Source organism: Tetrao urogallus (genome assembly GCF_951394365.1).
Source record: "Tetrao urogallus genome assembly, chromosome: 9".
NCBI lineage: Eukaryota > Metazoa > Chordata > Aves > Galliformes > Phasianidae > Tetrao > Tetrao urogallus.
Genome location: NC_136822.1, coordinates 4,657,234 through 4,682,803, shown reverse-complemented (window position 1 = coordinate 4,682,803; position 25,570 = coordinate 4,657,234). Strand labels below are relative to the sequence as shown.

The window sequence follows — 25,570 nt, the reverse complement described above, 5'->3', positions numbered from 1 at the left end:
AGATTTTGGGGGCACTGGCATGTAATGCAGGTGCCATGCCTGTCGCCTGATGATGAGGAGTCTGGACGGTCAGCACCTTTGGGTTCAGGCTCACCTTAATACACCAGACTGGTGTATTGTCTCCAGGAGAAGAAAACCTTCTTGGCGTTGTTTTCATCATTTTCCATCACATTTGCAAAGCCACATTACAGACTGTTAAGGATATGAGCATGAGTGGAAAGGCCTGATTTTATTACTGAAGTGATTGAGTGCTATCGAAGTCGAGACTGGTACTCTAGATGACTGGGCCCAGAGGTCGCCAGTGCACGGAGCAGGGGGATGTTCCAAGCCCTGCTCCATCTGTCTCAGCTTGCCGGCCTGCACTGGCACAGCCGCTCAGGCTGCGTCCAGTGCTGTGCTGCTACCAGGGCCCAGCACCTGCTGTGCCAATGGCCCAGAGCCACCATCTTGTGCTGAGGACCCAACGCCGCCATCTTGTGCCCAGCACCCAGAGCCGCCATCTTGTGCCTGGAGTCCTGGCCTCAAGGCAGACTCCATCCTGACCCAGGGCTGGAGCCACAGCTTGAACAGAAGCAGTGGTGGAGCATTTCCACTCACACTTCTGCAGCTCTTTGGCTGTGTGTGGGGCGCATAGCCCTGCCAGGCTCCACCACTGTACAATGGACACAACGCAAGCCCCCACGGGACACTGCCACCAAGGACAGCTTGTGGCAGCACAGGGTCCTGCAGGGAGAACCAGCCACAGGCAACCACCTGCACTGCTGCACTGTGCTCTGCTCCTAAGCAGGTAGACAGGCCTCAGCTGGTATTGGCAGACCTAATTACTATGTGATTGAATGCTTACTGATCCCCCCACAATGCCTTGTCCTGCAGTCTTTCCCATGGTGTACAAGGGTTCCATGTGGGTCCCACTGGGCCACAGTGGTTTTGGCATACACAAAAATGCAATAAAAACCACTGTCTCCAGAAAGCCAGCCAGCTGAGGGCGGATGAACAGTTGCATTAATGTGTAATTATTGTGCAGTCCTGGCTTCCCTTCTTTTGGCAGAGCAGCATTAATTACAACTGATCTGTGAAACACTGCACATGGATTTTATTTACTGCCTTATTAATGGCATCTGTTATTCCAGCAAATCTCAGCAGTTTGCTCTTGTTCAAGGAAATGACAAAAACCCGCTGCACAGAGGGCTGTTGCTAACTTGCATGCTTTGGCTAGGAAGGAGCTATAGGATGTGGCCAAAACACCACATTTTCACTCAGACTGTGTGCTCGTTCAATGTGTTGCCCCAGCATCTCAGCCCATTGCAACATGAAGGAGTGGACACAGCTTCAGCCAGCAGATCTGAGGGCTGTGCTTGTGATGGATAACTGGCAATATCAACCTTCCCACAGCATGACCCAAGGGGCTGCCGGCACTGGGCTGCTGAGCGCCCCCAGACTGCAGGAGAAGCGTGACTCAGGCAGACTCAAGGCTCGCCTTTGTGGTGCAGATTTCAGCAGTGCACAGGGACTGCTGCTGCAGCCTGATTTGCTGGGAGGCTGCCAGCCGCCCTGTCTTCTCCTCCTCTCTGCAGGCAGCTTGCAGGCAGCTCTGCCCTGTTCTCCACTCACCGCTGCGTCTCGAGCGACGAGATGACCTGCCACAGGGACATGGCAGGCTGACATCCCCACGGCAGGCATGGAGTAGAGAAGCTGGTGATGCAGGTGGAGGATGCTGTGGGGAAGGTATGGCTTGTGTCTGTGGGGAGCAGGGAGGGGGGCTGGCATGGTCTGCAGGCAGCTTGCAGCACCTGCATTGCATCCCTGTCCCCGCAAGGTGCTGCGACTATCCTGCTTGGGGGAGGGGTGACCCCAGGGTGAGGGGCTGCATGCTTCCTGCAGTGTGCAGCCGAGCTGGGGACAGGCAACCTGCACTCTGCCGTTGTCCCCAGGCCCCGAAGGACACTTTTCTGAGTGCTGCCCCGTGGGTTCCTGGCTGCTCCTCACCTGCAGCAGAGCTGAGCCTGGGTGTGCAGTGCAGCCATTATTCTGCTCCACCGCTCCTTCCTGACACCAGGAAGTCCTCCCAGCCCTTATCGTCCTGGCTGTGATGCGGGGTTCAGCTGCCAGAATCCTTGTTAAGCTCAGTCCTGCTGACCCTCTGCTTTGCCACCGCCTTAACAGTGCTGTGCTCAGTCTAACTGCAGCCCTTTCTGCCCCAGCTCTGCCTTCAGCTCACATGCATCCTTTTCCTTTGCTGCATTCAGGATGGAGACGTGCAGCACCTCCCCCCTTAGGAACAGGAGAGAGGAGCAGCCATGGCGGTGCGTGGCCGGCACACCAAGGTGCTCCCCTCCCAGCTGAACAAAGTGTGCCCTGAGACAGGGGACGGCCCCACCATGCACCCCAGGGAGGTGAGCGACTTCGAGGTGGTCCCCAACCTCCAGCAGAGCAGCAGCAGCATTGGCAAGGGCCAGCGGAAGGCACATTTCCCCTCTGGCAGCAATGAGAAGGCAAGTTGGAGGTCTGGAGCTGGTAGAGGTGGGAGCTGGCCATACGTGGTGGGAGAATAGTTGTCCTGGGACACATCGGTGAGGAATCTCAGGCTGGGGGGAGCACTGATAAGGCCCTTAGGTATGCTGAAAGCACCAGCATCTGGCTCCTGGTGCAAGTTCTGACCCTTCGCAGAAACAATGACCCCTCACTGCTCTTCCTGCTCCCTCAGGAAAATCTCATCTCATGGATTCCTGAAAACATCCGTAAGAAAGAGTGCACATACTTCGTGGAAAGCTCCCAGACCTCAGACTCTGGGTAAGTCAGACTGTCCCTCCTTCCCCTCCCCTGCCTGGGAACAAAAGGAACATCTGAGGACAAAGCTGCCTCACTAGAAAATCCCACCTTTCTGTTAGGGGAACTGGTATGCCAAGGGAATTCACCAAGACCTTCTTGCCTGTGTTCCTTCATCCTGCTCTGTGGCACTGCATGGCCGATAGCCAGCTTCCCAGGCAGTTACCCTTCTGATGCTTGCCATGCAGTCACTTCCATTCATACTTTATCCAGTGCAACCTTCCACTTTCTGTCATAAGCCACCATAGATGGAAACACCAATGTTTGATATGTTTTCTGCTAGAAAAAGCCCTTGTTTCTTCGTAAGTTCTGAGCTGGAAGTCAGGTTGGGTGGGAGGTGCTGGTGCCTGTAGTGTTTTAATGATGATGCCAGCACCTTCCAGCTGGGTTGAGGCAGGTGAACCACTGGGGCTTTGCCCTTTGGGGTTGGCTCGTTTCCCACGGAGCTGGTGGTGTACATTGCAGGAGGGTGGTGTGCGAGTGTGGCTACCTCAGGGAACAGCACCTGGAAGATGCTGCCAAACCTCCCCTCTTCCTGGGGAAGGAGTGGGACCCCAGCAGGCACATCCAGGAAATGCCAACAGATGCCTTTGGTGACATCCACTTCACGGGCCTGGGACAGAAGACAGGAAAGGTGATTTGTTTCTCCCCTCTGTGGTACAATGGGAGTCAGTGTTCAGATCTTGCCCAGGAAGATGAAGTGCAAGTATTTCCCTCCTGATGAGAGGAGGTTAGGAAAGCATGGAAATGCCCCAAAGACAGCACTGATTCATGCACAGAAATGTGGATGGGACAACATCCCTCCTCGCTCTTGGTGCTGTACCCAGTCCTTTTCTGAAATAGTAAGACTGGTCTCCATGCTGTGAGGCCCATGCTCCAAGGCATGGCTGTTCCCTGTTCAGGTACTTAGGCAATCATGGAGATGCAAGCTCACAGGGACATAGTTTGGAACAGGGTCACGCACTAAGAGCTAGGGCAGAAGCAAGAGACCTGTGCCAGGAAATGGTAGGGGAAGCCCCCAGTTCTTTGCTGGGACAGGAGAAAGTGTGGTGGCGTTGCTCTTCTGCTCAGCCCAGTTCTTTCTACCCGAAATACACGTGCTCCCTTTTTACAGTATGTGCGTGTCTCCTCTGATACTCCTCCACGGGTCATCTATCACCTCATGACACAGCACTGGGGTCTTGATGCACCCAACCTGCTCATCTCGGTCACTGGTGGAGCCAAAAATTTTGTCATGAAGCCAAGGCTAAAGAACATCTTCCGGCAAGGGCTAGTCAAAGTGGCCCAGACCACTGGTAAGACATGCTGCACTGTTCAGAAAGCCTCTCCAGTGCTGGCAGGGCTTGATGCAAAGGGCAGAGAAAATATCTTCTGGGGGGTGGAGCATCTTCAAGGACTGGGTGCTCCTGCAGCCATACAGTGGGATGTTAAGAGATTGCTGTGAGCAGGGTCTCTCCATTCCCAAGCTTCTTTTTGACCTTTAGGGGCCTGGATCATCACGGGGGGGTCCCACACTGGTGTGATGAAACAGGTGGGAGAGGCAGTACGAGACTCTGTCCTGAGCTGCAGCTACAAGGAAGGCGACATTGTCACCATTGGCATTGCCACCTGGGGGACTGTGTACAACCGGGAGAGCCTCATCTGCCCCATGGTGAGCCAGGCCAGAAGGGGTGATGGTTCCATGCTGATGCTTTCTGAAACCCCTTATGGCCTCCCCAGTGCCTTGCATAGGTGTTTTGCTTCTCCTGGGAGCAGACTAGGAGGGCAAGTGGAGCAGAGACAGGAGCGTGGGGCAGGGCTGATATGAAAACCGCAGGGATGGCTGTTCTGCCTTGCATGCTGTCTTGCTCCCATTCCACATGCTGGTTGATTTGAGCAGCTGCTGCTGCCCCTCAGCCCCATCAGGCTTTGCCCAGGGTCTCTCCTTCTGTACCTCGCAGGGAGGCTTTCCAGCTGAGTACGTACTGGATGAGGAGAACCAAGGCAGCCTCTCGTGCCTGGACAGCAACCACTCTCACTTCATCCTTGTGGACAATGGGACCCATGGGAAGTATGGAGTAGAAATCCCCCTGAGGACCCGGCTGGAGAAGTTCATTTCCAAACAGACCAAGGTGAAAGGAGGTAACAGCAACATATAGCCAGGCCAGAGGCAGGGGAGGGGATGAGGCATGGTGAGCCATCTCAGCTGCTCAGGGGCTCCCTGCAGGGAGGTGACCTGGGCTTTGCTTCCCTGCAGGTGTTGCCATCAAGATCCCCATCGTTTGTGTGGTGCTGGAAGGCGGCCCTGGGACGCTCGATGTAAGGAACCACTCCTGACTTCTCACAGCAGAGCCAAGAGGGGTAGTGGTGGGATGGGCTTGGACTGGGAAAGCCAGGAGCCAAGGCAGAGGGCAGAGGGCAGCAGGTCTGCTCCTTGCCTAGGGATCACAGAACCATTAGGGTCGGAAAAGGCTGCTAAGATCACCAAGTCCAACCCCAACACATCCCCACCATGCCCACTAAACCATGCTACTCAGTGCCACATCTCCACAGTTCTTGAACACCTCCGGGGACAGTGACTCCACCATCCTGAGATTTCCTGATGTTGGTGGGAAATGGGAAATGCAGCTGGATAGGAGGAGTACTGTGGTGTAGCAACAATCTCAGCAGGGTTGCTGGTCGCTTGGTGATACTAAGACCAGCCTCTCTGCTTTGTTGCAGACTATCTACAATGCCATCACCAATGGGACCCCCTGTGTGATTGTGGAAGGGTCCGGGCGTGTGGCTGATGTCATTGCACAGGTGGCTGGCCTGCCTGTGTCTGAGATAACCATCAGCTTGATCCGCCAGAAGCTGAGTGTGCTTTTCCATGATACCTATGAGCAATTCACCGAGGGCCAGGTGGTGGAGTGGACCAAGAAGGTGAGCCTCTTGCAGGCAGACACCTCCTCTCCCTGAGCATGTGGAGACCTCAGAGGTTTCTGGGGACAGCAAGGCTCCCACTGGGAGCATTTGTTCTGGTGGACCCCAAGAACAATGTGGCACCAGCCCCAGCTGGGCTGGGAGACATGGTGGGCTGCAGATGACCCAAGGAGAGCCAGGAGCTGCCCCACACAGGAGGAGATGCTGCTGCTGATTGCCTGCCCGTGGCTTTCCTTGTAGATCCAAGACATAGTGCGGAGCCGGCAACTCCTGACCATTTTCAGAGAGGGCAAATATGGTCAGCAGGATGTGGACGTGGCCATCCTCCAGGCACTGTTCAAAGGTGTGGAGATGGGGGCTGCCTGGGGGCATGAAGGAGATGAATGGAGTGGCAGTCCCAAGCTTGGCTTTGGAGTCACCAAAGGGCTCCCTAAATGCTGAGCTGATTGGGAGGAGATATTTCTCCCAAAGGGTCAGGCCTCCAGGGGGGGCTTCCAGAGAGTAAACAATCTTCTGCTCTAACGTATGCACTTGGCACGCAGCATCCCGAAACCAGGACCACTTTGGTCGTGAGAACTGGGACCACCAGCTGAAGTTAGCTGTGGCCTGGAACAGGGTGGACATTGCTCGGAGTGAGATCTTCACAGACGACTATGAGTGGAAGGTAAGGCAGCACCTGTGCTGCTTGTCTGCTGCGTGGCTGTGTGGGAGACACCAGGCTGGGGGCTGAGGCAGAGCTAAGGGGCTTTCTCCCATTCCTGACCACAAACAACCAAAGCAGAACTGGGCTCAATTTCCTTCACTGCTTGTAATGATCCTACATAATTTTTTACAAAGGTGGTTGGTATTTCATTCAAAACTGGTGTCTTCAAAAGACAATGTACCAACCCAGAGTCTCTTGACACCTAGAGACCTCTTGGTAGCCCTGCCCTATGGTCTCTGCCAACGCCATCATGCCGAGTGGCTAAAACCTTCCCCCATCTGAGCAGGGTGCGAGGTGTGACCCTGCTGTGGGGCCATGGAGCCCCTCATCTCTGCCTCTGGTCTGCCAGCCCACAGATCTCCACTCCGTGATGGCAGCTGCCCTAATCTCCAACAAGCCGGAGTTTGTGAAGCTATTTGTGGAACAGGGAGTGCGTCTCAAGGAGTTTGTCACTTGGGACACCCTGATTTACCTCTATGACAACATGGCCCCATCCTGCCTGTTCCACAGCAAGCTGCAGAAGGTCCTCCTGGAGGAGAAGGAGCACACAGCCAGCTCCAAAATGCCACGAATCCAACTGCATCATGTCTCCCAGGTGCTGCGGGAGCTTCTGGGCCGCTCCACACAACCTCTCTACCCCAAGCCCAAGCACACGGAGCGGCCCCGGCTCTCCATCCCTGTCCCACATATCAAGTTAAATGTACGCATCTTCAGGTTACACGGTGGCAGGGTTGTGTTTGGGAGGGGGTCACTGGCTGAAGAAACAGCTCTGGAGGTTCCGGATAGCTCAGTGTCCTTTTGCCCACTCAAGAATCTTACTTACAGTCTCCTAAAGCCCTTCCCAAGTCATCTGCCTCATATTCAAAATGCAGCTCCCACTCTCCTACCTGTGCAGCACTGGGTGGCTGTGTGTCTGGTGAGCAAGACCCAGTAGGGTGAAGGACAGAGGGGCTCCTTGTGCACTGGGCAGGCTTGGCACATCCCCTATAATTATAGTCTTAGAATGGGAGAGGCTTTTTCAGGATGAGCCCAGCTTTGGCCATTCCTCTCTACAGCAAAGGCCCTTCCATTGCTGGTGGAGGAAGGCACCCGGGGGTCTGGGGAGGATTTGTGTTGACAGGCTGTCTCCTCTAGGCAGTCTCTTGGCAGGCAAACAGGTCTGACTGTTGCATACCTCTCAGGTTCAGGGGTCAAGCCTCCGGTCCCTCTATAAACGCACCTCTGGCCGAGTCACCTTCACCATTGACCCAGTCCGTGACCTGCTCATCTGGGCCGTGGTCCAGAGCCGCAAAGAACTGGCAGAAATCATCTGGGCCCAGGTACTGCAGCCCAAACCCACCAGTCCCAGCTGTAAGGTTCAGCTGAAACCAAACCTCCAAAGCCCAAGAGGCAAGACTGCATGTGGAATCACAAACATCCCATCCTATTACAAGAGCAGGGCTGTCCCTGTACTCCCAATGGCACTGGGTTACCTTCTGCCCTGCACCCAGAGGGGAGGACAGCATGGTCCTTGCCAAAGCAAGTTGTCCTTCCTGAGCAGCCAGCTTGGGACATGCTCCTTCCCTCCCATGGAAACACCGATGGACATGTCAGAACTGTCAGGGACTTGTGGGATGAGGCTCAGCATCCCACACGCTCTCTGACTTCTTTTGCCCCAGAGCCAGGACTGCATGGTGGCTGCTCTGGCCTGCAGCAAGATCCTGAAGGAGCTGGCCAAGGAGGAGGAAGACACGGACACCACTGATGAAATGCTGGCCCTGGCTGAGCAATATGAGCACAAGGCAATTGGTGAGTGGGAGGGACACCAGCAACCCAGAGCACTCTCATGTCCTGTCATGCTGGATGTGTCTAAAGGGTGGGGGGTACGATGGATGGTGTAGAGCCGTGGTGATGCTCACCTCAAGCTACAGAGCTCTTCTTGGTGCTCCTTCTGCTGAGCAATGGGCTGGCACAGAGCTCAGCCTTATCTCCCTGCTCTCCCAGGTGTGTTCACAGAGTGCTATCGCAAGGACGAAGAGAGAGCCCAGAAGCTCCTTGTCCGTGTCTCTGAGGCCTGGGGGAAGACAACTTGTCTGCAGCTAGCACTGGAGGCCAAGAACATGAATTTTGTGTCCCATGGGGGTGTGCAGGTGGGTTCCCAAGGGTGGTGAAATCACCAGGGAAATCACTCATCCCTGATACCCCTGTGCAACAAGCTCAGGCTCCATTCCCGATGAGCTGGACTTGCGAATCAGCCAGGATGCAGAGGAGGCTCCTCTATCAGTGCTCCCCTCCCTCCTCACAGGCCTTCCTAACCAAAGTCTGGTGGGGGAAGATGTGTGTGGACAATGGGCTTTGGCGGGTGATTGTGTGCATGCTCTTCTTCCCATTCCTCTACACCAGCTTCATCACATTCAGGTACGTGTTGCAGCTGGGGTATATGCACATGGAGGCAGGTTCTGCTTCAGCTCCCTCCTCCAGCTGACTCATAAACCTCAGGCAGCTGAGCCATGCCTCCATCCTCACTGCCCTCAGGGAGAAGAAGATGCAGCCCATGGGCTGCCTGACACGTTTCCGAGCCTTCTTCACGGCACCTGTTGTCATCTTCCACATGAACATCCTCTCTTACTTCACCTTCCTCTTGCTCTTCGCCTATGTCCTGATGGTTGACTTCCAGCCGTCACCGTCCTGGTGGGAATACCTCATCTATTTCTGGCTCTTCTCCCTGGTGTGCGAGGAGACCCGACAGGTATGGGGCAGACAGAGCAGGGCTTGGGAGGAGCTGAGAGGGGCCAGGCTGCCAGGGAACCCCTCTGGTGCTCCTGGAAGGTCTTGTGCTCTTTCCATGCCCTGGCAGAAAACCCTGTAGGCTCAGGTCCCCTTCAGGCAAGCAGAAGAGTCCAGTGATGGCCAGCAGCTTTCTGCACCTCTGTAAGGCACATGAATACCCTATAGTGCTTTAACTGGTGTTCCACCCCACTTCTTTTTCCAATAGCTCTTGCATGATCCAGATGGGCTCGGAGTCCTGAAGATGGCTTCCCTGTATTTCAAGGACTTCTGGAACAAGTTGGATGTCGGTGCCATAGTGGTGTTCATCATAGGGCTGACCTGCAGGTGAGTCGCAGTGCTCAGGGCTGAGCTGCAGGCTGCAGTGGGCCCTACACTACTTCCACAACTGTACATCTTTTTAACTCCAATTCCTTCTTCAAAGGACTGAAGATTGTCATAGCCATGTGATTAATCTTGACCAATTTACCGCTGTTTCCTGCTGCTTTTAGGGGATGTGTTTTTCACGCTGTTGGCACTGAGATATTCCTTTCCTCTGTTCTGTGCCCAGGCTGATTCCATCAACGCTGTACCCCGGGCGCATCATACTGTCGCTGGCATTTATCATTTTCTGCCTGCGCCTTATGCACATTTTCACCGTCAGCAAGACACTGGGGCCCAAGATCATCATTGTAAAGCGCATGGTGAGGCCTGCCCTGCCCTGCCCTGCCCGCAGGGAACGTGCCACCCATCTCATCCTACCAGATGTGCTCCAGGACACGCTTTTGTCTTCACTGTATCTTTGCAGATGAAGGATGTCTTCTTCTTCCTCTTCCTGCTGGCAGTGTGGGTGGTGTCTTTCGGGGTTGCCAAGCAGGCCATCCTGATTCACAACGAGGAACGCGTGGAGTGGCTTTTCCGTGGTGTGGTCTACCACTCCTACCTGACCATCTTTGGGCAGATCCCCTCCTACATCGATGGTAAGGGATGCCGGCCTGTGACTGTGTGGCATGAGCCCAGTGACTATTACAGAGCCACAGGGTGCCACGCTCGTGCAGCCATACAGTTCCTGCACAGGACTCCTCTCCATGCCATAGGGTAAGGCCAGGAGGGAGCAAAGACGAAGTGTAGGGCATGTTCAGAGTGTTACTACCACTCCAGAGCCAGGGACTGAATCTGCCTAACAACTCAGGATAACCAGTCAAGATGTACAGAGGCACAGGAGCAGGGTACCAGCTGCCAGGAGCTGATCCAGCTGTAAATTGCCAGGAGTAAGTGGAGTGCTGAGGACAGAGAGGATGATATGGAGTGGGCTTGGAAACCCTCAGCACACACCAGCTGCTCCAACCCCTGACACGTTCTCAGCCACCTTGATATCCAAGAGCACAGCATGCTGCTTGAGAGACCAAAGGGCTGGCTGCAGTGGAGCAGTGCTGTGCTCTCTTGCAGGGGTGAACTTCAACATTGATCAGTGCAGCCCCAATGGGACTGACCCCTACAAGCCCAAGTGCCCAGAGACCAACGAAGACAACAAGGAGCCCATCTTCCCTGAGTGGCTGACGGTCATCTTGCTGTGCCTGTACCTGCTCTTCACCAACATCCTCCTCCTGAACCTCCTCATCGCCATGTTCAAGTGAGTCTGCCCCGGAGCCCCGGTCCTGACTGTGAATCACGCTGGCTTTACTTGCAGACTTGGCCCTAGGCAGGGCAGCGTGCAGACGAGGGGTGCCTCCTTACTCCCCTGCACAGCTGACGCCTGGGCTCTGTCCCCAGCTACACGTTTCAGCAGGTCCAGCAGCACACGGATCAGATCTGGAAGTTCCAGCGGCACGACCTCATTGAGGAGTACCACGGCCGCCCACCTGCACCTCCACCCTTCATCCTCCTCAGCCACCTGCAGCTCCTGGTGCGGCGGGGGCTGCTCCGCAGGCCAGCCACGCGTCACAGGCAGCTCAGTGAGGAGCAGCCCGTCCCCTTCCTCGGCTCTCTCCCAGGGAGATGAGGTGCCCGGGGAACTGACAGCTCTGCCGTCCCCTTTCTCCTGCAGAAGAGAAGCTGGAGAAGAATGAAGAAGCCGCCCTCCTCTCGTGGGAGATGTACCTGAAGGAGAACTACCTGCAGCACCAACAGTGTCAGGAGAAGCAGAACACAGAGCAGAAGATCCGAGACATTGCACAGAGGTACCAATGCTCCTCAGACAGGGACGGCCTTCCTGTTCTGGGCAGGAAGGATTTGGGATTGGAGCTCTTGCTGCCCTCCTTGTTATGCATACAAGGATGCTCGTGGGAATCTGTCTTTTGGAGGTGTAGGCACCCACACAGCATGGGCTGCTGAGCACCTGCAGTGGCTCCTAAGGAGGTTTTTCTCTGCACCATCCCTCCAGAGTTGATGTGCTGGCAGATTTGCTGGACATGGATCGGGTGAAGAGGACGAGTCTGGTGGAGCAGAGATTGGGTGCCCTGGAAGATCAGGTGAGGCAAAAACTGAGCAACTGCTTTGGGAGCACGGGCTTTTCCAAGGACAAGGGTCAACTGAATCACAAGAGCAAATCCTTCTGAATTAGCTCTCCTTAGAACATTAGAATTTCCTTGAGAAAACAATAGCCTCAAAAAGGCATATGGGAAGTGGAACATTGCGGGATGAGCCCCTGTGCTGTTCATCCAGCTCTTCTCCTGGGCCTGAGAGGACCCTCCAGACCCTCACCTGTCCCACGCAGGTCCATCAGAGTGCCAAAGCCCTGAGGTGGATCATTCAGGCATTGCAGGGCAGTGGCTTCAGCTCAGAGGAAGATATGCCGCCCTTGGGTAAGCACAGCCCCAGCAGCACAGCCCAAAGGGATGCCAGGAGCAAAGACACAGCATTAGAGCTAGGCAGACCCTGAGGCTCAGCACTTCACCTGTGAGGCCTTGCTGTCTCCACCTTGCAGTCTCCAGCAGGACATCAGAGAAGGAGTTCGACCCAGAGGAGAAGCCTGGAGAGAAGCAGCCCACACACCACGTGCTGGCCCGAAATCTCCTCTACCCAGGGTCCCACACCATGCGCTTCCCCGTGCCAGATGAGAAGGTGCCCTGGGAGGTAGGAGCTCAGGTGGTGGGGCTGGAGGAGGATGGGGGCTGGAAGAGGATGGGAAGTGGGAAGGGGAACAGAGCCATTGTTGCAGCGAGAGGGAGAAGTATCACACTTGGGAACTGCTGTTCTCTCCAGCCCTTGGAGATACTGCCAGTGCTCAGTGCACTGGAGATGGGTCTCCAATGCACAGAGGGTCCAGGCATGGCCAGAGATGCTTCCCTGGGAAAACACTGTGGCTGTGCTCAGTGAAACAAGACTGGGTTTCACGTGGGGATGTCTGGAGGTGTTCTGAATGGACAGGCACATCTGGGCTGCCAGTGGGTCTGACACAACCATATGCCCTGCAGGTGGATTTCCAGCTCTACGACCCTCCTGCCTATTCAGCCGACCACAGGGACACAGCTGTGCAAGACCCCTTCAGCCCGTGAGTAACTCCTGGGGAGGTCCCTCCCCATCCAGCTTCCCACCTCTGCCCCATCCTCACACATGGCACAGCCTGCCCTCACTGCTGGGCTGCCTCCTGTGCCCAGCTCCTTGGAGTCTCTCCTGAAAATCAACTACAACACCATGGATGGGCTGATCGACAGGCAGAGCTTCCACGGCCTCTATGCTGTGCAGGATGGACTGCCACTGTGAGTGCTCCCACCGCGGGGAGGTGGGCGAGGGGGAGTGGGGCATTGATGAAGATGCTGAAGAGCACCAGTCCCAACCTGTGCCCATGGCAGGGGGTTGGAACTGAATCATCTTTAAGGTCCCTTCCAACCAACCCGTACTGGGATTCTATGAATTAGGGATGGTGGTCCAGGTGTTTGGACAGCCTCCAGCCTCCTCGCTCTCTCCCACCAGGAATCCCATGGGCAGGACGGGGCTGCGTGGTCGTGGGAGGCTGCACTGCTTTGGGCCCAACCATGCCCTGCACCCAGTTGTGACCCGGTGAGCATGTAGGGATGCTGGGGACAGAATGGAGAAGGGGGCGTGAAGCCATTTCAGATCGAGGAGAAGGAGCTGAGCATGGTTTGCAGCATAACATGGGCCTCTCTCACAGCTGGAGGAGGAACTTGGATGGGTCCATTATCAGGAAGAGCCTGAAGAAGATGCTGGAGGTCCTCGTGGCCCAGTATCCCCTGTCAGACGTCTGGGCACTGCCCGGGGTAAGAGCCACAGCAGAGCAGCTCCAGCCATATTCTCAAACCATCGGCAGAGAGCTCCAAGAGCAGCAGCGGGTGATCGAGCACCGCTGAGGGCTTTTGGCAGCAGGAGGAGGGAGGGAGGCCCCGCTGCTGCCTGCTCCCCTCCACCTGAGTCTGGGGCAGCCATGGGACGAGCCATGCTGGTGGCAGCTGGGCTGTGAGAGCCGTTTGGGTGCAGGGCTCACTGGAGCCGGGTGAGACGCTGCCGCTAAAGCTCAAGTGGATCCTGCGTCGGGAGTTCTGGCCTCAGTTCCAAAACCTGCTGAAACAAGGCACCGAGGTACGGGCACACAGAGCTCTTGGTGCTCTCAGAGTGGCAGTTATGGCTCTGCTAATGCAGCAGCACTTCCCTGTGCGCAGATACACAAGGGGTACCTCGATGACCCCCGCAACACAGATAACGCCTGGGTTGAGACTGTTGCCATCAGTGTGCACTTTGACAATCAGAACGATGTGGAGATGAAGCGGCTGAATTCGGTAAGAGCCTCTTGCCTCTGCAGCTCCCTGCACTGGCTCCTGGCAGACGTAGGGCAGGTAAGCTCCCTGAGAAAGGCTCCTCTGAACAGACTGCCAGGCAGTCATCATCCCCGGAGGTGTTCCAGAACCTTGGAGATGAGGGACGTGGCCAGTGAGCATGGTGGGGTGGGCTGGGGTTGGACATGGGGATCTTAGTGGCCTTTTCTAACTGTAGCGATTCTATGAATTCCTTTGGCTCCAGCCCCAGATCTCACTGTCATCAGGAGTAAGCTTCTCCAACTATGTGCAGGGGAGGGGGAACAGACTCTGCCCATGGGGTGGCACCACAGCAGGGGCCCCAAAACCTCAGGGTGGGAGGCTGGTGGTGCTGCTGAGTGCAGCTGGCCCTGCCACAGCACACACATGGTGTCCTGATTCCCTTCCAGTTCCTCCAGGGCTGCGACCCGGAGCTGTGCATCCGCTGGCAGGTGCTGGACAGGAGGATCCCACTGCATGCCAACCACAAGCAACTCCTGCAGAAAGTCTCCACCCTGCTTGGTGCCTACTACTGAGTTCTCAGGCACAGCCAAAGCTGCTGCAGCCCTGGGCCAGGATCTGGCCATGTGAGGCCATGGGCTGCCATTGGAGGCCAGGCAGCTACCACAGCCACCAGCTCACCCTTAGCCACACACTATCTGCGTGGGCACTGCGTGAGAGCATGCAGGGCATCCATCAGGCAGTTCTGCTTCCCAGTCTGCTCTCTGAGCCCCAGGAAACTCAGCACAGCTCCTGGAGGGTTGCTCAGGGTCTCTCGCAAGAAGCTGCCCTGCAAGTTGCTGTGACATCTGTCTTCATATCTCCCGTTGCCTCAGACCCAGTGATGTATTGAGCTGTGATCCAACACTTCTGAAGATGAGAGCAGCTCTTGGCTCACACACCTATGGCTTTATATCTCCACACAAGTCCACCCTCTCAAGTCTTTTGTGATCCTGCGTGTGTATGCTGAGCACTGCATCATAGCTGATATCCTTTGCTCTGCTAAATGACACCTGCCTGCCCTACTCCCTTGTGCACATGGACAGAAAAGGGCAGCTTGCTAGGACACACGGGGGTCTGCCCTCTGCAAACACTGGGGCAAGTGCGTCCATCTCACACATCTCTGCTCACCTTTTCTGCTGCCTGCCATAGAGACAGTGAGGCACAGTGGAGATGCTTCCCAGGGCCTCTCAGTAGTTCAGAACAGCCCCATGGAGGTGGGTTATGCCTTGGACTGCTTAGGGAGGGATTTCAGCTCCCCAGACTCTCCCCCTGGAAAGGGGACACAGGGCTGTTCTTCCCTACTGGTGGCCATTGCAGCACAGCTGTGGTTTCACCAATGAGGCACAGGGCTGGGAGAAGGGGGCCAGCTGGTAACGTAGTCAATGCTGCTCAATAAACAGTGTACTGAACAACTCAAGGCTGGCAGCACGTCACTGCTGTTTAAGCACAGCACCCCAATCTTGTAGCACAAATCCAACCCACATGCACACTCACCCACGTTAAGAGCTTTGGGCTTCCTGGATCCTCCCTGCTCCCCTCACCCCTTACAGAGATACTCAGCAGCCCCTCACCAAGCTCCAGCTCTGAGTCATGCTCCTGTGCCACACTTTGACCTTAAAAAAGCCACCTCCGAATCACTGCTTGGCAAACTCCTTGGAAACGTGACTTGTACCAGCTCATGGACCAGATGGGAAAAGCTAAAGAACTCCAGGTTTTGTTATTTAAAACCCCAGCGATGACTAAGCCAGCTGGGTGCATGGGGAATCTGACTCACTGCATTTTTAAACACTTGGGGTTGATGAGATGGGAATTCATTGCTGCTGCTCCCCAGCAGCAAATCATCCCATCCCATGTGGAAGCTGGCTCTGGGCTGGAGCAGAAGCTCTCAGGCTGTGCTCATGTCAACACTCCATCCTCCAGCAGTGTTCCAGTGGACCCTGACCTCAGCCCCATGCAGGGCATCACCAGAGGAAGACATGGTCCTGGGTGCCAATTTCTCAGTTGAGCCCTGCACGTAGGAAAAGCCCTTGGGGTTTGCACTGCACTGAGAGCTGAGCTTTTAGAGGTTGATGTGGTCTGGGACCCAGGGAACCCCTCTCAGTTACCTCCTCCTCTCCTAGCTCATCCTGGTCTGCAGAAGTTCCCTCCTCCAGGCTTGACCCCTTCTGCCCCTGCCATCCTGCAGCTCCAGGCTCTGCAGTCAGAGCTCCCCCAGTCCCTTTGCAGGCGGTCACACTGCCCCTGGAGGTTCCAGCTTTCAGAGTCCTGAGCTGAGCTAGACGCCTGGAATGCTCAGGAGGCTCTGGGTTTCAGGGCATCAGCATAGCAGGAGAAGGTCCCATCCTCACACCTTCCTTGCAGCCCCCGCTGGTCCTGCAGAGCCCAGGGGTGACCATGCAGTCCGGGGAGCCATGAACCAAAGGAATAGCCCCTGCTACAAGCAGAGCAGCTTCAGTAGCCACAGCTTGTGGGGGGTACAGCAGTTTATTTGAGCTCTGGTTAAGCAAAAGATGCCCCCAGATAAAGGCAAGGAAAAGCATCCCCAACCCTGTGCAAAGGGGTGCACAACCAGCATCAGACCGGGCAGCAGATGCTAGTGATGTGCCAACACACATCTCCAAATCCCTTTGAACAAGTGCCAGTGTCAGGGTGGCCTGCCCTGCCACCTGCACTGTGCTGGCAGTGACACAACACCTGCCTGCCAGCTGCAGCTGCAGCACATATCCGTGGCTTTGCACGATGTACACACATTGCTCAGCCTGCAGACACAGCCTGCAGCCAGACACAGAGTGTGGGGCAGCATCAGGCCCACGGGCCCTGGCACACCGTGGCCCCAAGCATTGGGCAACCAGAGCCAGCCTGAAGCCAGCATTTCCCCAACTTCTCATACATCATTTCCTCCCAGCACCATGCACCCGATCCAGCGGCACGTGTTCTTCTCAGGCTTCTTCTCCCCTGGCTTTGCACGAGCTCCAGCCACCATAGCAGAGCTCTGGGACCCTTGGCTGGAGATGGCTGACCAGGGAGCTCCCACCCTTCTGTCCTGTGGCACGCACAGCCCCACGGGTACTGCAGCTGTCCCCAGGCTCTCAACGTGCCTTGGTCCGTCCTCACCTCAGTGGCCAGCCCACTCACATCCTGGCAAGGAGCTGAGTGTGCTTCAGGCACCTCAGGTGGTTTTCAGCTTGAGCACCTTGGAAAGGGGCTCCTTGGCACTGGAGTAGAGGAGGTAGGAGCCCTCTGTGGTGTTAAATGCCTCCCAATCTCTGCAGCCAACAGTGGGAAGGTGGTGAGCTGCCACGAAGCCTTCGTAGCCTTGCCACCTGTGTGGGAAGGACAGTCAGCTGGGGGCCTTGCACCTTCTTTTATCATCCCACTGTGGTTTGGGGGTGGGAGACACCCCTTGTGCCTGGAAGCTTGGCGGAAGTGGGGAGCAGAGGCAGCAGGATTCCCCCGTGCTCATTCTGTGCCCTCTCCGGACCATCCCCTTGCTGAACCCATGTCCCCCCACTCCCCCCAGGCACATTCCATCTCCTGGGCTGTGCCAGGTTTGGCAGTGAGCTCGCCCTGCCCCAGCCATGCAGCAGTACCTGTAGATAATGCTGTTAATGGAGAAGGTGAAGCCATCAAAGGAGTTTGCTACCACCAGAAAGTAGTCATCTCCAACCGAGAAGAACTCCCAGTCCAGGGCACTAGGGGATGAAGCAAGCAGAGGTGGGTGAGATGTGCTCAGCCCACACTGAGCTCTTGCACCTGGCCATCCCATCTCCATCTTGTGCTTCTCCAGCTCCACTGGGATCTGCTGCCCAGGACCTGTCTCCCATTGCCCTCCTCCACGTCCCTTTGCACAGGCGGTGTGCAATCCCACATGAACCCTCCAGGAGACCCCTATGTATTTTGGGGTGTTCAGGGGAAGGCCATGGACTGAGCAACACCCCAGCTCCTTGCACAGGTACCTGTAGGTGAGGAGGTCCTGGAATTTGACAAACATCTGGGCAGTGATGTTCAGCTCATAGATGGAGGAGTTGATGGCATAGAAGTTAGAGGGCGCTGGGATCCTGCTGTCATAGCTATGGCTGTTAGCCACAGCCAGGAAGACTCTGTCCCCAATGTGGAAGACTTCCCAGTCAGCAGCCCCAAAAGTCTGTGGAGAAAGAAACCACCTGAGAAGCTGTCATGGACATGGACTAGCATATGTGATGCAAGTGCTGGGAAGCAGTGGGACCTGCTGGAGGGGCAATGGGGAGGTGACCTGCTCTTAAACCCAAGGAAAAAAGATTTATAGAATTCAGAGAATCATTAAGATTGGAAAAGACCTGTAAGATCATCTGTAAGATCTCAACACCAACCCACTCCACCATGCCCACTGCCCATGTCCCTTAGTGCCACATCGCCACGACTCTGGAACACCTCCAGGGGCAGTGATCCCACCACTTTCTAGGGCAGCTGTGCCAGTGCTCTTCCTGAGAAGTTTTCCCTCATATCTAAACTCCCTTGGTCAGTCCATTGCTGCCTTTCCAGAAGTCTAAGAGGATCAGCCTCTGAAATGATTCCCTGGCTTGTCCCAGCACAGAGGGGGAATGGAGAAGCAGCATTTGGCCGGTGGATGACCTTACCAGGATGGACTGGAAGAGCTGGAAAGAGCCACTGAGCCAGATGTAGATGTGAGAATAGATGTTTGTGGATGTGCCATTAAACGTGTTGGCCACGGCCAGGAAGGAATAAGGCCCAATAGCAAAAAATTCCCAGTCATAGGCTCCAGAGGTTGGGATTGTCTGGTTGGTTTCAAAGAGCCCCGTGCTGGGGTTCCACCTGTATATCACGCTGTCTATGTTGTGGTTATTCCCTGAAGGAGACAGAGATGTGCAATGAAGAGCATCTGGTTTGCAAGAGAAACGAGACCCTGCCAGGAGTCTGACTACACAATATTTCAGCTCTGGAGGGAGTGAGGGTGGTCCTTAGCCCTGCTTGATGTGTGTGTCCCCCAGAGGGCCCTTCTCTGGTGCCGGTGGAGCTGATGTCCAGCAACAGACTGGTCTAGGGCCCAGACTGGGCTTGGACTGGCTCTGAGAACAAGGGCTGGGTACCTTCTCTGTGGTTGACCACTGCAAGGAAAGCCTCTCCCTCAATGACAAACGCCTCCCAGTCCCTCGCGCTGTGCGTGGTGATCCTCTGATAGGTGACGAACTTCTCCTTCCTGTGGCTCCACTTGTATATTACAGAGAACTCCTGCCCCCTGTCATTCTGCTCAAAATTAGCCACTGCTAGGAAGATCTGAAAAAGAACAAGGCAGGACACTTCCGTTTTCTCCATTTCAGATGTGGCCCTGAGCAGCCTGTAGGCAGCACAAAGCACCCCAGGGACACAGATGGAACAAGGGACACAGTAGGGTCTACAGAGACCCACTGAGATGGGGCAGGAATGACGCTTTGCTCTCATTGGCCTCCACAGCTGCCCAAGGTTGGGCTGAGGACCAGCACTTCCGTGGCAGGTGAGGCAGCAGCAGCCCACCCAAGTGTCCCAGGCAGGGTGACAGCAATGTCTTGGAGCTCAGCGGGGACAAGGATGCGTGGCTGAGTGCGACACCATGCTGGTGACACTGGTTGGGGGAGGTGGGGGTCAGGGTCTGAGCCTCAAAGCTTTCCATGGGGAAAAGTTGATCAAATTATAAAAATCACAGCTTAACAACCAGATAACAACCATAATGATAACAGCGCCCTGAAAGAAAACATTTTCCAGGCAAAAAAAAAACTCCACTGCTTTTGGCATTTTGGGCTGCTTCTTCCACGTAAAGCCCAAAAACACACTCAGAAAAAGAAGGGATTTGGTTTTCTTCTAAACTTCCTCTTTGGAAACAAATGCAGACCCAATCCCCCCACCCTTAGCATGCACCCTTAGCACCCAAGAGCACCCCAGGATCCCTCCAGGTGGCTCTGCTCCCCATGGGGGCTGCCAGCTCCCCCCATTTCCTTTCCTCATGCCCTCACCCAGCGCTGCTGCAGGTTTCCCAGCTCTTGGAAGCAGACAGTGCCCTGGAGGAAGCTGGGGTGAGGCAAAGCTAACGTTGGGCACCTGATATTTGGTCCAGCCCCAAAATAACCTTCCAGGCAGCCTCACCTTTTTGCCTATGGTGAAATACTTCCAGGACTGAGCTTGGTAGGTGGGGATGTTCTGATAAAGCACAAACTTCCCATCGGTCCACTTATAGATGGCTGATCCAGGGGGGCTGTGCCTGTTGGCAGTGGCTGCAAACAGTCCAACCCTCGGGATGGTGAAGACCTCAATGCCCATCGTCTCAGAGTTGGTCACCAAGTCCTGGTATTCTTCCACGTAGTCCAGCCGCTGCTTGACTGGGAGACCACAAAAAGGAGCCAGGTTCAAACTCAACAGCCCCGCAGTTGGACTTAAGCGATCCCTGTGGGTCTCTTCTAATTCAGGATAATCTATGAACGACTGGAGCCCTTTTTGCAGGGCCTGGTTGCCCCGTTACTTTGTGCATCAAGGCCACTGCAGCTGGAAGGACATGGGGTCACTGTTATTGCACACACTGGTGTCTCCAGTTGTGATGAGCACAGAAAGGCTTGGGTTGAAAGGGACCTCAAAGATGATACAGATCCAACCCTGCTGCAGCACCCCCAGTGTGCATGGCACAGCTCTCAGAGAGCCTGGCTGTCCTGCCTGGGCAAACAGACCTGGGTCCTGCCCCAAGGTGCTGGCGGGGTGAATCCCTAGCCCTGGAACAGCTCCCCGTGCCCCACAGAGCTGGGTGCTCACAGCATGAGGCTGATCATTACCTTCCAGCATGGAGATCCAGGCACTGCCATCGCAGAGGTACAGCCCTCTCCGGGAGGCATTGAACCAGAACTGTGCCTTCTCCTGCTTGGTGCAGGGCGGACGGGACCCCAGGGTCACCTTCATGTTGGTACCTGGGCACAGATGGAACAAGGTAAAGGTGGGTACCCTCAAGATGGATAATGGAGGAAGAACTGGGCATGCCACTCTGATTCTGATGGGCATCAGGGATGGACAGGGATGCTCTGATGGCATCCCGGCACCAAGCCAGAAACCTGTCTGCTCACACCTCCAGGAATCAGCAGTGTGAGCCCATCACTGCCAGGTTACCCAGGGACATCAAATCCCATCTCACCCGCTGGACCCAGTCCCGTTCTCCCTGCAGTTGTGCCCACCACCTGCCCCGGTTCCCCCACCCTTCCTCGTCTTCCTAAGCTCAGAGCAGCCCACAGCTCCCTACTGACCATGTGGGTACTTCAGCACCTCGTTGCTCACTGCTTTCACCGGGACATCCTGGAGAACCGCAGGGATGGAGAGCGCTGTGGCTTTATGGTTCAGGGCTGTGCAGATGCGAGGGGTGGCATCGGCTCCTGGCAGCAGGACGAGCTGCCGCAGCAAGCCCTGCAGAACAGGATGGACAGCATATCCAGTGGGACTGAGGGATGGGAGCTGCAGGAATACATCACCCGAGCTTCCCACCAGAGGCCCATTCGCTTCCTTCTCCCCTGGGCTGCATTTTTCAGATGCCTGTTAGGTACCAAAACCTCTGCCCTGGGGCAATGGAACAGCTGGCAAGGCAGGAGCATTGGCAAGAGCTTTGTGAGCCGCAAGTGACTTCCCCTGCCACCATGTTTCCCAATCACTGCTTGGGACTGGATGTAACCCCTCTATCAGTAAGAATGTGCCATCAGCTGGCTGTGTGCCTCCAAGTGCCACCAGCTGTGCCACCAGCCTAACAGAGGTGTCCCCACAGCCACTTGCAGTGTCCCTGCCCGGGGACCTCCATCCCACAGCCATCCCGACGCCCACCAGAACCCTACCGTGAAGAAGCCTTTCCTCCTCCTCCTGTTGCCCAGGTAGAAGCTGGCTCTCTTCACTGACAGAGAAGCGGGAAACGGCGTCTCGACCACCCTGCGATGGGCAAAGGGCAGTGTCACAGCAGAGCCAGAGGAGCACCCCATCTGCTGCATCCCACAGCCCAACCTACACGTCCTTGGGGAGGCCGCAGTCCACCGACAGCGAGAAGGACTGTCCGGAGACGGCCAGCACCAGCGTGTGCCAGCGGCTGTCGGCCAGCGAGACGTTGCGGAAGGTGACACGGTTCTGCCAGCCGCCGGCGTGCTCCGGGCTCCAGAAGAGGAAGTGCAGCTTGCTGGGCGAGTAGCGCAGCCCCACCAGCACGCCGGGGCTCTCCTCTGCCATCAGCGTGAAGATGTACTCGTTCCTCTGCGGGAGGACGCGGCGCTGAGGCCGACACGCTCTGTGCCCAGCCTTGTGCTCAACGCAGGGCCAGGCCCGCCGGCAGCGCTCACCTTGGTGGGGACGGCGAGCACCCGCAGGGTGACGATGATGGAGAACTCCTCGGGGAAGCGGTCGCAGTGCAGGAAGAGGCGCGAGGCGGGGAAGGCCAGGGCGCGGGGCCTCGAGGCGTGGAGCTGGAGGCCGCTCAGCCCCTGTGCCTGCAGCACCCGCACGCCGCGGGCCGGCCCGCTGCCAGGGAGCAGCTCTGCCAGCACGTCCAGCGGGCGCAGCTCTGTGGGAACACGGGCATGCAGGGTGACAGCGGCCCCAAATGCAGGCTGCCAGCCGGGCACGGGCTCTCCCAGCCCAGCCCTGCCTGCACACACGCACACGTGCTTCCCTGGCAGAGCCTAAAAACCTTCATTAAGTAATTATCCCTTTTCCCAGAGGAGAAAACAACACGCGCAGCCCCGGGGCATCATCCAGATGGAAAAACTAGCACCAGGAGACAGAGCTCTGCTTGCACACATCTGGGAAGCAGCAGCCCCTGATCCGAGCCATGGCCCTACGCTCATCACAATTCCCACCGACGGGCTTTGGGCTCCCAACTGTGCTACAGCCTGAACTGCTTGGGCTCGGGGCAGCCAGGCAGGAGGGGCTGTGAGCGAGGCTGGCCAGCACGTGTAGATGCTTTCCTGCTCAGCCTACAGTAGGGAACCTGCATTAGCAGATTGGACTCAACAATCTCCAGAGGTCACTTCCAAACCCTATGATTCTCTGAACTAGAACCAGCAGTTCTGGGGGAAGCACGTCCTGCCTTGGGCACGTTGCTTCAGAAAGGATCAAAATGAAATGCATGTTTCTCACTTCACCCAGCAAAAATCACAGGCTGAGTTCAGTGCTGGGTTTGCAGAGAGGTTTCACAGCCCCAGGATGAGCCTACAAGTGGGAAGAAGGGCTGGAGGTGGGCTGGAGGCTGTGCCCACATTCAGCAGCCAAGGACACGACCTCACTGAGGTGGTTTCCTGTTGGAATCAAAGCCATGAGTCCCACTTTCCCTCCCACATCAGTTGTTGCTACCGATCACAGCTCCCAGTGGTTTGAAAAGCAGCTGGAAGCAGTTTCACCCCAAGACAAGCCATGAGCACACCAAACCTGGGCCCAAGCACCTAAAAACCAGAAATTTTCCAAGAGATTTTGCCACCGGGAGAATGTAGGATGCATCTTTCACCCAGAGATTCACACCACCTGTGCACCCCAGCTCCGGGCAGAGGCTGGTGATGTGCCCTCATGGGCTCCCCACAGAGTGCGTTTCCCAGGGTCTGCCCTGGCAGCACAGGGGTCCTGCAAGATATCCCAGCACCACCAACCTCTGCAGCTCCCGCCCGCACCACCAGCCCCAGCTCCTACCTGTGCAGTGCTGCCAGCTCCTGCCACCCCCGCCGCACGCCCACTGGAGGAGGACAGCCCAGAGCAGCAGCGGGGCCAACATGGGGCTGCCTTGGGGGTGCTCAGCCTTCTGGGTGCTCTCACATCATCTATCGGAGCAGGGCTAAGGGCCGGCTCTCCTTGCCCCTGCGTGGGCACTGCCCGGCTGCAGGCTGTGCCGGGCTGGCCGCGGCGCACAGACATTTAAATGGGAAGACGGCGTTGGGAGAGGAGGAGCCCCGTTCCTTCAGAGAGCTTTTATCTTGTGCCCAGCCCTCTGCAAGGCGGCTTTTGGGAGGGATTCTTTTTTTTTTTTTTTTTTTTCTCTTTCACTTCCTTTCAGTTTTGGTGATTCATTTTTCTGAGGTCACATGGGGGAAAGCAGGACAGCGGCCCCTGCCCACAGAGGCCAAGGTGGGCACCATGCTTCCCCCAAACGCACCAGGCTTTCGGTAACAATCCCAACCTATACTGGGCAGATCCTCCAGTTTGCTACACCCTGCTCCTGACCCTACGAGGGACATTTCCCTCCCTTGCAGGTGATGCCCGGTCACTCTGCCCACACCCAGGGCAAAGCTCCCAGCCTAGGGCTGGGCATCGCAGCTGGACTTGCTATGGGGAGGGCAGGGATGTGCCAAGTACCAGTTTAGAAACCCTCGAGGTTACAACGCTCAAACAGGAGACAGCAGTGGAAAAACTCTCTGTGCACTGCGAGCGCTGCTTGGTTCCTCTTGCCACAAAGCAAGTCACTTCCATCCTCCAAACAATTGAAATTAGCTCCCCCCGCCCCAAAGTTTTCCTGCAAGGCAAACTGCAGAATGGAAAGCTGACGGCCAGCACAAAACGACAAAACATCGAGAAGCAAACCAGGACTTTCTTGGAGACAAACCACCAAAGGTGCACACGCCAACACAGCCCTCGGCCCGAACCGTACAGTGACCACTGTGCCCCACAGCCCTGCAGTCACCCCACGTGGCAGTGCTGCACACATGTGTCACGTTAGCATGGCCCAGGGAGCTGGCAGCATGTGGGGACACGCGTCAGCGGCCAGATCTGTGCGTGCTGCCCAAACACCAGCAGGGAAGGCTTTCCACCAGGACACAGCTAACACTGGGGACTTCACTGGCTAAAACACCACTGGCAGCCAAGGAGGACATCAGCAGACTCAAGGTCACAGCTGCTTCTGTGTCCTGCAAAAGCAGAGGGAAGTCAAGAGGTGGGAGAACAAACCTCACGCGCTTTTGGCGGACAGGGTTGGCTGTACAGCTTGAGGTTAAAGCTGGTGAGGAGAGGGACAGCACCAGCCCCAAAGGGTTTTCACTGTTCTTCAGCTTGGGAACCTGTAGATGATATGCCCTGGGAAACCAACTTGCATTGTTAAACAAGGGCTTGGGAGCACCTACGCCTGTGGCTGTGCTCAGCCCAAGACCCGCTCCTTGTCCCAGCAGCACTAGGAATAGGGCTGCAAAGCTGTTCCTAAGCACACATGCACATTCCTGTGCTCACAAGCAACTGAGAGAGGACAGACTGAGACAAACAGAGGAGATGTTTGCCTAGTTCCTATGGGTTGTAAATAAAACCATGTGGCAGCGCTGAACAAAACGATCCTTGGACTTCTCCCAAAAAAGTTGGGCCATCCCTGGATGAAGAAAGGTTGAGAAGGATGTCTGTGGACAGCACATTTCAAGCAGAGCCCACATGCAGAGAACAGAGCGAGAAGGGCACCCGCATCACTGCAGGGGTCCTGCTCACAGCCTAACCGCTCCCTGGGTGCTCCAGAGGGACTCACACCAGGTCCTTCACATGGATGATAGAGAAGCCCAGTGAGGATGGAATGCATGGGTTTGCTCCTGGCTGATGCTCCCAGCAAACACGAGAGACAAATCATCACGTGGGAGCAGGCAGAAAACGCAGTGCTGGCATCCCCCTTCCTCAGCTCTGCTCTTTCTTCCGAGTCAAG

At 56.1% G+C, this 25,570-nt stretch overlaps 2 protein-coding genes across 2 annotated transcripts; one reads left to right on the top strand and one right to left on the bottom strand.

The window, feature by feature from the left end:
- Window positions 1-2,297: 2,297 nt before the first annotated feature.
- Window positions 2,298-14,462, top strand: TRPM2 (transient receptor potential cation channel subfamily M member 2; the record flags this gene model as incomplete). The annotated part of the gene is made up of 32 exons (XM_079539890.1): window positions 2,298-2,492; window positions 2,705-2,790; window positions 3,292-3,460; window positions 3,941-4,121; window positions 4,311-4,477; window positions 4,767-4,947; window positions 5,063-5,124; window positions 5,527-5,727; window positions 5,968-6,070; window positions 6,270-6,391; window positions 6,780-7,130; window positions 7,612-7,749; window positions 8,089-8,218; window positions 8,414-8,559; window positions 8,715-8,827; window positions 8,945-9,158; window positions 9,405-9,523; window positions 9,747-9,879; window positions 9,984-10,155; window positions 10,625-10,808; window positions 10,949-11,130; window positions 11,223-11,355; window positions 11,559-11,646; window positions 11,892-11,979; window positions 12,102-12,250; window positions 12,592-12,668; window positions 12,775-12,876; window positions 13,091-13,177; window positions 13,290-13,395; window positions 13,613-13,714; window positions 13,795-13,911; window positions 14,337-14,462. 32 exons carry the CDS (start codon window positions 2,298-2,300, stop codon window positions 14,460-14,462), a joined length of 4,524 nt encoding a protein of 1,507 aa, XP_079396016.1.
- A 2,636-nt stretch (window positions 14,463-17,098) lies between these two features.
- TSPEAR (thrombospondin type laminin G domain and EAR repeats) lies at window positions 17,099-23,674 on the bottom strand (the record flags this gene model as incomplete). The annotated part of the gene is made up of 12 exons (XM_079539987.1): window positions 17,099-17,252; window positions 17,520-17,621; window positions 17,886-18,073; window positions 18,546-18,775; window positions 19,017-19,203; window positions 20,047-20,279; window positions 20,724-20,855; window positions 21,186-21,342; window positions 21,762-21,852; window positions 21,929-22,167; window positions 22,254-22,474; window positions 23,593-23,674. 12 exons carry the CDS (start codon window positions 23,672-23,674, stop codon window positions 17,099-17,101), a joined length of 2,016 nt encoding a protein of 671 aa, XP_079396113.1.
- Between the last annotated feature and the right edge of the window lie 1,896 nt (window positions 23,675-25,570).